Source organism: Myxocyprinus asiaticus, chromosome 45 (assembly GCF_019703515.2).
Source record: "Myxocyprinus asiaticus isolate MX2 ecotype Aquarium Trade chromosome 45, UBuf_Myxa_2, whole genome shotgun sequence".
NCBI lineage: Eukaryota > Metazoa > Chordata > Actinopteri > Cypriniformes > Catostomidae > Myxocyprinus > Myxocyprinus asiaticus.
This window is the reverse complement of record NC_059388.1, coordinates 22134326-22148526: the sequence shown is the minus strand read 5'-3', so window position 1 is coordinate 22148526 and position 14201 is coordinate 22134326. Positions and strand designations below refer to the sequence as shown.

General features: G+C 38.6%; 1 protein-coding gene across 4 annotated transcripts in view; it reads right to left on the bottom strand.

The window, feature by feature from the left end:
• LOC127435500 (tetraspanin-11-like) overlaps positions 1-14201 on the bottom strand; it is a 39479-nt gene that overhangs the window by 13325 nt on the left and 11953 nt on the right. For 2 of the 4 annotated variants that reach the window (XM_051689056.1, XM_051689059.1), the window contains exons 3-7: positions 11548-11757; positions 6505-6579; positions 4199-4303; positions 3493-3651; positions 2747-2833 (exon numbers count right to left, since the gene is read on the bottom strand). In XM_051689056.1, the coding sequence (XP_051545016.1) occupies positions 2747-2833; positions 3493-3651; positions 4199-4303; positions 6505-6579; positions 11548-11757 (636 nt within the window). The remainder of the gene's footprint in view (positions 1-2746; positions 2834-3492; positions 3652-4198; positions 4304-6504; positions 6580-11547; positions 11758-14201) is intronic. The other 2 variants (XM_051689057.1, XM_051689060.1) reach the window with 1 other exon arrangement.

Sequence of the window (14201 nt, the reverse complement as noted above, 5' to 3'; positions counted from 1 at the left end):
AAATCTCTTCACCAAATGTGAAAGTGGAGATTTATATTAAAAAAGGACTTAAATATTGATTTGTTTTTCACCCACACCTATCATATCACTTCTGAAGACATGGATTTCACCACTGGAGTCGTATGGATTACTTTTATGCTGCCTTTATGTGATTCTTGAAAGGTCTGGTCACCATTCACTTGCATTGTATAGACAAACAGAGCTGAAATATACTTCTAAAATTTTTATTTGTGTTCTGTAGAAGAAAGAAAGCTATTCACATCTGGGATGGCATGAGGGTGAGTAAACTATGAGAGAATTTTCATTTTGGGTGAACTATCCCTTTAACTCAATTGACAGGTATTTTATGGCTAATTATTAAGTGGTTTAGACCATATACTGCTTATTCCACACAGTGTACTATGCATTGGACACTACATACTACTTCCCTACTTGAAAACTTTTTAGAACACACATTATCCCAACTTCTAAAATTCAAATCCAAATTCTTCAACTCCTACTGATACAGAAACACAACTTAATCAAAATCAATCTATGCCTGACAACAAACATAAAGATTTGCTCACAGATAAAACTACTTATAAAAACACAGTAAGCCTTTGTAATTGATTTGCACTGCTGATGTATATTTTCACGCTCAAATATAAACAATGCAAAAAACATTTTATCCATATCCTACCCACTAAGAAAAGAGTAAGAAGGTAAAAAAAATCCTTAAAAAACTCCTTTAAGCTTAATCCTAATGACAGAACTCATCTATGTTGTAATATATCACTCCCAGCTCAGAGAGGTAATCAATATGAGGTCTGAGCTGGAGTCCCATTTCACTTGTGTTTATATACAGAGTTTATTCAAAGGAAACAGATCAATGGTCATTTGCACCCTATAGTGAATGCAGGTGAGATTTGCACTTTAAGCTTTATCTCTTTTTTTGTATCAGACCTGCATGCTGTCTCCACCTATTTTTACCAAATAGGCAGAGCTCAACAGAGATGGCTGTGTGCATTACCGGTTGAATGTAAACACAAAGTCCATTAAACGATTGCCCCACAGGCCATTGCATCAGCTATTTAGGTAAGGCTTTTATGTTACTGAACTAAATCAGAAGACCTCAATGATCCGTTGTTCTGACCATTTCTATTAGGTTTGTTTCATAATATAAACATCAAAACATTTATTATACAATGCAGGATGTACTTTGAATTGAGTTGGGCTGCAAATTAAATACTAATGATTTAATTACAAAAATTACAAACAAAAAAGTATTAATGAATGATGAACAGTGATGCATCAATGGCCATGTACTGTACTAGACAAACGTTTCAAGTTGCTAAAGGAATAGTTCCCCCCAAAAAACAAAAAAAAACTGTCATTACGTACTTATGCTCATGTCATTTCAAAACTGTATTCAGTTTCTTTTAAACACAAGGAGAGATATGTAATAATCCTGAAAATGAGATTTAAGTGCTGTAGCAGAGGGGAAGAATTTTTATGAATTAATATTTAAATTTTGGTTTGTTTCTCATATAAAGCTATCGTAATGCTTCAGAGGACTTGGGATCATTTGGATTGATTTTATGGTTCTTTAATGGTATTTTTGTCCTTTTATCACTAAGAGCTGTCATTGTATGGAAAAGATTGGAAATTATTCAAAAATTCTCCTTTTATGATCAAAGGGGAAGAAAGAGCATATGTGGTTGAGAAAAAAAAAATTACAGAATGTTCATTTCTGGATGAACTATTCCTTTAACCATTTAAGCTCTGAGGGTGTTTTTAAAGATTTCCTGTTTCAGTGGCACACCCAAAAATAAAGGTAACTTGTATAACTTGACAAAAAACAAAAACAAACAAAAACAAGGAGAGTCAAGTGTTTGGTATCATTTTAAAGCAAACGTTTCAAATGTTTAAATGTAGATTATGATAAATTCTGTGACTCTCAGCCTAAGAAACTGCAGAAAAATCACAAAGAAACTTGTACTTTTTTTCTTATTTTTCTGATTTGACATTATATATTTCAGGGTGTAAATAAGGTAGCTCCGATAAACTGCTTTTGTTTTGTTCCCAACCATGTCACCTGTAACTGAGTTAATTTTTTTGTGTTTATACAACAAAGTAATCAAAAGTTCTAGCATTACAAAAATTATTTATCCTAGTGTCTCCAAGTGTCCAAAAGCCTCTCCAAACAAATATTATTGTTCATAAAAACTAATTACACATACAAACACAACAATGACTAAAGGTTTGCATAGCATGCAGACATGATTTTAGTTTAATTCTGTGCCATTTGAGTCATCATTCTGTCTGTGTCATGTACTTCGCACCATCTCCTGATGGCCATATATAATTAGAGTGATTGATCACATGACTCTCTGCCCAAACATGAAGGACTTTCATCACGTGTTGGAGCAATCTGAACCCAGTCCGATTGGTTTAGCATTCCATGACACTACCGATACATTTCCTATGATGTCATCTGATCCAGTAAAGCAAACATGATGCAGCCAGATAGAATGATGCCAGATAGCCAGATGCTGTGTGCATATTTGGTTTCGTGTGTTATCTTTTGATATATGCAGCCGATTACTTTGTGTGTGGGCATTTTATGTTGTTTATTTTACGATAACTTTTTTGTGTTGGTCAAGACTGTAGTTATTAACATTTGGTCTTTTTTTATCACGGGCCCGCCGGCTGGCCATCCGAGCTTAATGGGTTAACAGCACAGTCCACCTGAGGAGGAGGGGCTTACCTGCAAACAGGCCACACCTATTCCCACAGCCCCAATGATGAGCAAGTGATCAGCCAGGAACTGCTCCAGCTTAGTTATACAGCCACCCTGTGAGAGACCACAGCATTATCAACCACTTTACCATGCTATCGCTTCATATTGTATTTGTCATATGAGACTCAGAGTTTCAGTTAGAGTTTATGGGTGTTTTTTGTTTTTTTGTTTTGTTTTTTTGTTCCTCAGTGGATCTTGAATGGATACAGCCACAACATATCACGTACTGGCTTAAACTAATGTCTCACAAGAGGCCAGTAAAACCAGTTTCATAATGTATAATGTTTAAATACAGGAGGCCAGTTCCCAAAAAATATACTGAGAGCTTGGCAGCGATTAACTGTAGTGTTACCCCACACTTTACAAGCTCACATTTGTTCTCAGTTGCACCTGCCTCGTTCACAGCTGTGGTCTCTAATACTAAATTATTCCCAAGGGGCATATTAAACACTTCATCATGTTCAAATGCATAATGTAGTTCCCACAGACAATGAGGAAGCATCAAATCATGGGACAGCTTTGTCTCACATCTTAAAAAGTGACTCTGTAGCACCACAGCACATTTACATAGCCCCATTGGAATATTTAAGGTTCTGTGTTTGTCAAGCAAATCAAATGAAGACAAATGAACACTATTAAAATGGACAAGAATATTGGGTAAAACGTGCATTTTCCATAAAGTGTATGTTACAATCTGACAGCGCCAGACCAACCTCCACTTTGTAAATATTGGATGGGTGGTCCCTCTTCCCACACTGAAGGGTCATGGTCTTACAGCAGCTATCCGGGACCAACCTTGTCTCTGCCTTTGGGGATTTGATGTATACACTGTTTTTCCAATCATAAGAGTTGTTGCTCCCACAGCATTTGAACTAAAGAGTCAAATTTAGGTAAGTTGATGACAATACAATGATTTCATATATCAAACAAAGGAAAAAGAACATTTTTCGCAATTGGGATCATTCATGTTGTGTTACCATCTTGTAAAAATGCAATAAAATGAGAACAACACTTTTGCACTATCCACATACTCTTCTATCTTCAATAATAAGAAAGTACAATTGTAAAATCATGTTTTTGACATGCTATCATGGTACAATGATGTTCGTTTCATATTTGTTTCGATACGATTTGTTTGTTTGATCGATACCATTATTTACTGGGCATGTACTATGATATTCTTTGAAGTTCATTGGAGTACAATGTAAATACCAATCATTTAGTACCATGGTATGTATCAAAGTACCATGGTACTAAATGATTGGTATTTACAGTGTACTACCATGATACCGCCACAGTATTTTTTCTTTGTTCTAATTAAACAACATGTTCTATGCTCACTCTGAAAATTGTGATTACTACATCAATACATTTTTTTCATCCAGTGGCTTAGACATGCTGGGATTTTGAGTTTCTCACATCCTGCTGTAGCCTGTCCACAGACTGAGTGATGCTCTCTTTCCCAGGCTGGGCGTAGTTATCTGTCATCGTCTTACTAAGGTGCTGTTTTAGCTCTTCACTCAACTGTAAAAGGCGAGAGAAAGAAAAAAGAGATTTAAAAAAAAAGAGATATATAGATTTAGAGTGGGAGAGCAGACCGAAAGCAGTGTCTCATTTCTCAGCTGTGTCATATGTGCAAGCCTGGTATGGTGCTAATACTTGATCCATCATAAAAGCAATTTGTAGTTTGTTCTTCTGTACATCTTTGTTCGTAAATAATTGACATGAAGAAGAACTGTCACCGGTGTGAGAGAAGCAGCTGCTTTTATACTGTGTGTGTATATATACGTATATATATATATACAGGTGCATCTCAATAAATTAGAATGTCGTGGAAAAGTTCATTTATTTCAGTAATTCAACTCAAATTGTGAAACTTGTGTATTAAATTAATTCAATGCACACAGACTGAAGTAGTTTAAGTCTTTGGTTCTTTTAATTGTGACGATTTTGGCTCACATTTAACAAAAACCCACCAATTCACTATCTCAAAAAATTAGAATACATCATAAGACCAATAAAAAAAAACATTTTTAGTGAATTGTTGGCCTTCTGGAAAGTGTTCATTTACTGTATATGTACTCAATACTTGGTAGGGGCTCCTTTTGCTTTAATTACTGCCTCAATTCGGCGTGGCATGGAGGTGATCAGTTTGTAGCACTGCTGAGGTGGTATGGAAGCCCAGGTTTCTTTGACAGTGGCCTTCAGCTCATCTGCATTTTTTGGTCTCTTGTTTCTCATTTTCCTCTTGACAATACCCCATAGATTCTCTATGGGATTCAGGTCTGGTGAGTTTGCTGGCCTGTCAAGCACACCAACACCATGGTCATTTAACCAACTTTTGGTGCTTTTGGCAGTGTGGGCAGGTGCCAAATCCTGCTGGAAAATGAAATCAGCATCTTTCAGCAGAAGGAAGCATGAAGTGCTCCAAAATTTCTTGGTAAACGAGTGCAGTGACTTTAGTTTTCAAAAAACACAATGGACCAACACCAGCAGATGACATTGCACCCCAAATCATCACAGACTGTGGAAACTTAACACTGGACTTCAAGCAACTTGGGCTATGAGCTTCTCCACCCTTCCTCCAGACTCTAGGACCTTGGTTTCCAAATGAAATACAAAACTTGCTCTCATCTGAAAAGAGGACTTTGGACCACTGGGCAACAGTCCAGTTCTTCTTCTCCTTAGCCCAGGTAAGAAGCCTCTGACGTTGTCTGTGGTTCAGGAGTAGCTTAACAAGAGGAATACAACAACTGTAGCCAAATTCCTTGACACGTCTGTGTGTGGTGGCTCTTGATGCCTTGACCCCAGCCTCAGTCCATTCCTTGTGAAGTTCACCCAAATTCTTGAATCGATTTTGCTTGACAATTCTCATAAGGCTGCGGTTCTCTCGGTTGGTTGTGCATCTTTTTCTTCCACACTTTTTCCTTCCACTCAACTTTCTGTTAACATGCTTGGATACAGCACTCTGTGAACAGCCAGCTTCTTTGGCAATGAATGTTTGTGGCTTACCCTCCTTGTGAAGGGTGTCAATGATTGTCTTCTGGACAACTGTCAGATCAGCAGTCTTCCCCATGATTGTGTAGCCTAGTGAACCAAACTGAGAGACCATTTTGAAGGCTCAGGAAACCTTTGCAGGTGTTTTGAGTTGATTAGCTGATTGGCATGTCACCATATTCTAATTTTTTGAGATAGTGAATTGGTGGGTTTTTGTTAAATGTGAGCCAAAATCATCACAATTAAAAGAACCAAAGACTTAAACTACTTCAGTCTGTGTGCACTGAATTTATTTAATACACGAGTTTCACAATTTGAGTTATATTACTGAAATAAATGAACTTTTCCACGACATTCTAATTTATTGAGATGCACCTGTATATATATATATATATATATATACACACACAGTATATGGTTGGCAGGTCTAGAAGAACAAGCTCCTCCCGAATTTACATTTAAAACGTCATTTTATTTCAGACGCGGAGCTCGCACAAATAGGGAATCAATTGAACAGCTTCAGCACTATGGCCCTGTATTAACATCCATCTAAATGTAAAAAAATAAAAATAAAACCCTTGTTTTGGCATAATGATACAGTGTTAGGTAAGTAGACGGGCCTTCATTGTTTACAGATGCATAAAGCGTTGGATCAGATCACATGATGTTAATACCAGGTGTTAATGGGACTTGACATAAATGTGTGTGTGTACGGTAAATTCACTTACCGTCTGGTAATACACATAGGCCAGTATACCAGCCACCAGCTCAATAAGAAAGATCAGAAGCAGACACGAGAAGTACTGTTGAAAAAGAAGCCAATAAGCAAACACTTACAACAAATAAAATAAATGCTCCAACACATATTATACTTATATATAAACACCATACACATTTATGTATATATGCTGATATTAAAATGCTGATATCATAGTTATCAATGAGAAGTTTTTTTATGTTGCAACATAAAGGATTTATTTTTAATAAAAGAAGACACATGGTTAAAAATGGTTCAGACACACATGGTTAAAAATGGTTCAAATCCTAACCATGTTTGCACTGTCATGGGATTAAAATAAATAAAATGTGTTTCTCTGAAAAGTCTTGCACAGAGCTGACAGAGGTGGAGATTCCTGACAGATTAAAATAAAACACACAGTGACATTTCTTCCTCAGAGGAAAATAAAACAAAAAAATTACAAAACTGAATAATATGTCACAATTTACTGGGGAGAAAGAACGAGAGGGAGCAAAAGAGATGATAACGATCTTAAATCTGATTCTGGAAATCATCATGAGGGATGGTTGAAATATTTTCATTTCTTAAAAAATTACCATGGTTTGTTGGAAAACAAACCAACCAACCAACAAACAGAACAATGATTTTCTGACAGTCACGTACCTATCTTCTGTTTACAAATTCACTTCAACATCCCTCATTTGTTTATTAATTGCATATTAAAATAATTGAAGCTGAACAACAACAAAAAATATATATATACCCTGAGAAAAACATCTTCCCTTTCTGTTTTTAGTTCCTTTATCACTAATTATCAGCTTAAAAATGTAGGTAACTGAAAACAGAAATGCACACACACTCACATCAAATTATACACAGAGACTGTAGACTTTACCATACACCAAAGAGATGCCATTTTCCACCTTTAATCTGACCCTTTGTCAGAAACGCTTAGTTTTGGTGTTGCTTCTCCTTTAAGACTTGACAGTACACGCCACTGTTATGATTGGCTTTCTGCTCTCGACTGACCTGCTCTCTCTACTTGCCATCTCACAGCTCACAGTTGCTGGGTGGGCTACAGAAGTGATTAAACGGAGTAGTGGTGGCTCAGCGGTTAAGGCTCTGGGTTACTGATCAGAAGGTCAGGGGTTCAAGCCCCAACACCACCAAGATGCCACTGTTGGGCCCTTGAGCAAGTCCCTTGACCCTATCTGCTCCAGGGGTGCCATATCATGGCTGACCCTGCACTCTGACCCCAGCTTAGCTGGGATATGTGAAAAAAAAGAATTTCACTGCAAATGTGTGATAAATAAAATTATTAATTATTATAAAGTTAAAGTAGGCATTGATGTGTTGTCATGCAAATGTCTACCACAGTGTGACATCACAATGTGGAAGAAGTAGAGAACTAGTCATTTTGTCAGCTTGGTTTTAACAAATGCTCTTTTTGCAGTGAGGAGGAAGTTTTGAGTTCTGGACAACACACTCTCATGGCAAAATTGTCAGGATTCGTACGACTTTTTAAAATTTGGCTAATTTGTATGATATCATGCGACTGCACTCGTTTGAATTCCTACGACTTTCACTACAGCCAGTGATGTCGCTGGACATCGTTTCCATCTAATACGCAACAATTACTTGCTTCTGTCTTGCACAACAGCTTCCTATCATGTTTACACACTCTACTGAATGGTTAGGTTTAGATAAGGGGTTTGGGTTAGGGCATAATATTAATAAGTATGTCCTTAATGCCTCATGCAAGGAACTCACGCTTATTTCCGCATTAGACATCCGGGAATTTGCACGTGATGAAGTCGTACAAGTTTATGCGAACCACATCGTGCGAGACCATACGAAATAGCCAACTTGTAAATTATGTACGAATTTTCATGAGATCGGGTTGGTTCTGAAACTTACAGTGTGTTTTTTAGGACAGTGACCTCCTATATGTTAAAAGATCAAGGAAAATTTGATTCCTTTATGTCATGACACCTTTAATGCATTATGAACCAACATAAACCAACAATTAAAAAATATATTTTTATAAATGAACATTAACTAAGATTAATAAATTCTGTAAAATATATTGTTCATTGTTAATTTATTATACTTTCTGTAATGCATTTACTAATTTTACCAAATACAGCTTAATGGTGCGAGGACCCTATTGTTCTTCTAGGCGTTTATTATTTTTTTCCCAAATGAATCGCATTTTGGAGGGCCTAAACATACTCGAAAACTCATGAAACTTTGCACACGCATCAGAAGTGGCGAAAATTTACATCTGATATGGGTTTCAGAATTAGGTGTGGCAACATGGCTCGATAGTGCCACCTACCATCTTTCAATGATGTGCGCTTTACACTACGTTTGACCTACACGTAACAAATCGGTACACATGTGTAACATGCCAATACCTACAAAAAAGTCTCTTTGACCCATGCCCTAAACTCAACAGGAAGTCAGCCATTGTGATTTTTCTCTTCAATTTTTGCTCAGTTTTTGCCATTTCCAGGCCTCGTACTTTAATGAACTCCTCCTAGAGATTTCATCAGATCTACTTCATATTTGATTATTCTAATCTAAAGGTCTTGGCGATGCTAAATTGCGTGGCGGTCTGACGATGTTAGATGTTTTGCCATGAAAAAGGAAGTTGTTATAACTCATACATACGATGTCCAGTCTGCATGAAACGTCGCATGTTTGATAATAGTCCCGGCCTGAACACATCTACGTGCCAATATTCAGTTATACTCATAGCGCCACCTACTGACAACAGCTAATTCCAGGTCTTGTACTTTTACAAACTCCTCTCAGAGATTTAATCAGATCAACATCATATTCGGTCAGTCTAATCCAATGACCTTGGTGAAGTTAAATTGCAAAGCTTTTGAGTTTTTGTTAAAGGGTGTGTCCATGGCGGCCTGACAAAGTTCGATGTGAAACAAATCATATTTTTGAGGCCTAAACATGCTCAAAAGATCATGAAACTTTGCACACACCGCAAAAGTGGTGAAAATTTACATCTGATACAGGTTTTAGGATTAAGTGTTGCAAAATGGCTCGATAGCACCACCTACAAAATTCCAACGAAGCAGCCCTCGCGCCACATTTCACCTACACATAAGAAAATTGTTAGGCATATGTAACATGTCAACACGTACAAAAAAAGTTTCTTAGAGCCATATCCTAAACCCAACAGGAAGTCAGCCATTTTTATTTTTCTCTTCAATTTTTGTTCAGTTTTTGCCATTTCCAGGCCTCGTACTTTAACAAACTCCTCCTCGAGCCTAGACATTAAATCAGATCAACATTATATTCGGTCAGTCTAATCTAAAGGCCTTTGCGATGCTAAATTGCGAAGCTTTTGAGTTTTCTTTAAACGGCGTGTCCATGGCGGCCTGGCATATTCCGATGTTTTGCCATGAAACAGGAAGTTGTTGTAACTCAAACATACAATGTCCAATCTGCCCCAAACTTCACATGTTTGATAACAGTCCTGGCCTGAATACACCTACATGCCAATATTAAGTTATAGTCATAGCGCCACCTACTGGCAACAGGAAGTGACATGTTTCGATGTATAGTTATAAAATGATTGATATTTCATTTGATGTCATTTATTTTCTCTAGCTTCAGTAATACATTGAGAAATCATCGATTAGGTGCAAGTGTTTTAAATGTTGAGTTATGAACAAATATACGCCATAAAAATCATGGTCACCACAGGGAGTTGGCACAGCAGCCCCAACGTGCACCAGGGTGCGAGGGCCCGTTCACCGCTGCTGTCATGTGTATTCTGTTGATTCATGTCTTTTATTTTGAAATGTTTAGTTCCTGTTTCCCTTGTCATGTGATTCCTGTTTTCCCTCCATGTTCATGTGTCATGTTTTCATTGGTTTATTGTTTAATTAGCTTGTTATCAGTTCTGTTTGTTCATTGGTTTATGTTCCCCCATGTCCATGTATTTAAGCCTCATGTTTTCCATTGTGTGGTTGTCAAGTATTGGATGTGAAGGTTGTTTTGTTGTCAAGTCAAGTCAAGCCAAGCCATAGTCAAGTCTGATTTATGTCAAGTTCATGTTTTTGTTAAATCACATTTATAGTTAGGGTTTTGGATTCACTTTTGTAAATAAATTGCACTTGGGTTCTCATCTTCATCATCATCTTCATTGCCATCATTGTCAGCAGCCAACAACGTTACAGCTGCTTGCAGATTTAATTGTAAATTGTGGCCATTAGAGCAAACAAACACACACAAACATCCATACACACCGCACATACTGTATCTTCTAGTGCTCCAAACAAAGAACAGGAAGTACTATGTTATTTATATAAACACCAACACAAGTGCTGACACATCTAAAGCAAATGAAGTGAACCAATTCAAGGTTATTCAAACAATACAGTGCACCAAACAGCTGTTAACCTTTTGGCAGCTATGTGTGTGATGCTGTTGTTTATGCATACAATGTATATATTTTCAAAGCAAATGTCAGCTAACTCAGGCAATGAATTCAAATCACCTTCAGTAAAAAGCACAGTCCAGAGTGTACCCTCATTACAAATACCTACAGAGGTGGCGCTCTTTCATAAAATCATACATCTGAGTAAAAGCGGGCTATAAATAGCACTGCTGCAGTAGCAGTCACAACCTTTCTTCTCTCTCTCTCTCTCTCACTCACACACACACACACACACACACACTGTCCTAACTTTTAAAAAATGGAGAGAAAGCAGATGCCTGTCAGCTCATTTGTCAGGGCTGCCCTGGAGTCTGTTCTGCTTTGTCTATGGGCACTCAGTGCTGCCCACCTTGAATTAGTACTTGGCCATCAGACAGATATCCTAATCAGACAGAGGTGACCAAAAATAGACAGGGCATGTAAAGTAATTATATCTAGTAATGAGTAAAATCATAATGGATAAAATCTTAAAAATATTGTTAATGAAAGTTTAATATGCAGACGTTATTAAATCAAACCCTCGCAGAGAGGACCTCTGGTCTTTCTCATCCATCACTTCCTCTTTACCGTGGACAGACAGCTCCTTTGCTCTCGTATGACAGCACAGCAGCCCAGGAAGCCTGTGACCATGACCAGTCCCCCTGCCAGGATCAGAATGTAGGCTGACACAGCGAATGTACTGGAGGCCAGAAGACTCAGGTAGTCTCCTTTGTCGACCAGCGTCCAAATCCCGACACCCATCACCACCCCACCGCCCATCTGAGAGAGAGAGAGAGACTAAAAGACATAAGAAACACTACTTTTAAAAGACATATTATACTCTGTGGTTAAATACCATGTAAACTCTATTGACAGCATACAGGTATCTGGCATTAAACAGTTGAATTGACAGCAATGCACTTACGATGGAAGTCTTTAGGGCCTGGCATTGCACTGGGATACATGTTAAAAACACACTGTTTTCAAATGTATTGCCACAATTATAACATGTTATTACACAGCCATTAAAGGGGTAATGGTGCCATCTAGCGGTCTGATATGTTTACCGGTCTGATATGTTTGAGTAACAACCGCACATCTGGGGATTAAGACGTATCAGACCGCTTATCTGGTATTGCAAGTCATCTTGGATCACTCTGCAATCTCTACAAGTAAGCTAATGAAATAATTTCAACTCATATCAATGTTTCATTTCCATGTATTTATTTATTTGGCAAGTAGTCTTGTAATAAGATGGATAATGAGCAGCAGTCATTTTCGCAAAATAAACACCAACGGAACTCTGACGCAAAACGGAGGTGGATTTCAGCTGTTCACCGATATATTTCTTCTCACATAATTACATTATTTCAATGCAAATAATTATTTTATGTCCATTCATTTATTTATTTGGATAGTAACCATGTAATAAGCAGTATAATGTACAGTCAGCTGGTTGTTATCACAAAATAATCCCCTTCAGGGTGATACAAGATCTCCTGATCAGCCTGTTAGGCTTTATTTTGCAATAACAACCGGCTGACTGTACATTATCTCTTCCTTAAGATGAGACTAGTGTGACAGAAATGCTTAATAACTTCTCTGCAAAATTAATATCATATCTTCACAATGCCTTTGCCAATAGCCTTCCTTTGTAAGTGCATTGCTATAAACACGTTTTTATTAAGTTTTGTACCAACTGAGAGATGAGACTAAATAATTTTCTGTGGTAATCAACAGTATGTGACATGATGTTGATAGAGCTTAACTTGTTTTGTACCTGGAACAACCCTTTAATTTGCAACAATCATGGCAACAAAATATTTCACATATTGTCTTGAAATCAAGGATAAAAAAGACAGACGGCTGAGGATAAAGAAAGAGAAGTAATGAGGAAGCTAGTGAGAAAATCATGAGTTTTTATCAAACGCTTTCATTTCAAATGATAAACAGTTATTTCATGATTTGGCAGGCTTATCGTTATTCCACCATGACTCAGTAATCAGGCTGTGATGAGGAGGAGGGCGTGGCCAGGCCGTGATGGAGCATGGCCAGCACTGAGTCAGCTGATCAGTGGGAGAGCGAGATAAGGGGCAGCCGGAGGCGCCGGTTCGAGAGAGAGAGAGACGCAGGTGGCCACGTTGCATGTGTGTCTGTTTATGTTTGTTTTAAGTTAAATTTCTGATTAAACTTTACATTGACTGTTCAGCCGGTTCCTGAACTGTTACAGTGGTGCCGAAACCCGGGAGGGAGGAGTCCTCGCCGCTGCCATCTGCCAGGAGAGCAGCCGCGGCCATCTGCCGGGGGACAGAGCGGTTGCTGCCAGCCACAGAGAGTCAGAGTAACCGTGGCAGTCTGCCGAGAAGGATAGGAGCAGTTCCATCTGCCAGGGGCCAGAGGACTCGCTGCCGTCTGCCAGGGGAGGAGCGAGCTGGTGTCCGCCAGAGGGCGGAGCAGTTGAGGGCCGGGCAATAGTGCATCCGAGAGCCGGTGAGCAATTTCTTCTCTCTCTCCTCTCTCTCTCTGTGTGTGTCTATGCTCGCCCTTTCCCTCTCCCCATGCCTCCCCTAGTCTCTTCCCCAGGTTCACAGGCGCCCCGGCCTGAATCGGGTGGGGGAGGAGTGTGACGAGGAGGAGGGCGTGGCCGGGCCAATGATGGAGCACAGCCGGTTTGAGGAGAGAGAGAGAGAGAGAGAGAGAGAGAGAGAGAGAGAGAGACACACGTGGCCACGTTGCACGTGTGTCTGTGTTTATGTTTGTTTTAAGTTAAGTTTCTGATTAAATATACGTTGACTGTTCAGCCGATTCCCGCCTCCTCCTTGCCCGTCCTTGAACTGTTAATCATCCACCACAGAAGTATTGTACAAAGTAAATATTAAATTCACACAAACACACACTCAGACATATATTTGTTTTTCTAATATATCCTATTCTGAATCAGAGGAAATTCCAATATGGGCTCTTCCCTTCAGATCTCCCATCTTTTCTTTGACACTTTCCACTGCCAAACTCAAACAAAAGCCTTCCTGGAGTCCTTTTGACCCTCTCCAGTTCCCATTGCTGCTTGCACACCACACACACTGTCCAGTCGCCCATGAAGAGGACTCTGAGTTTGATCTCATGGTCATTTTAAAAGGCAGAAATTGTGTCCTCACTAAAAGTACAGAATTAAATGAATTACTAGGAGTTAACCCCTTAAACTCTGGTGCATTTTTGGGCTAAAGTCTTCAATTATTCACACT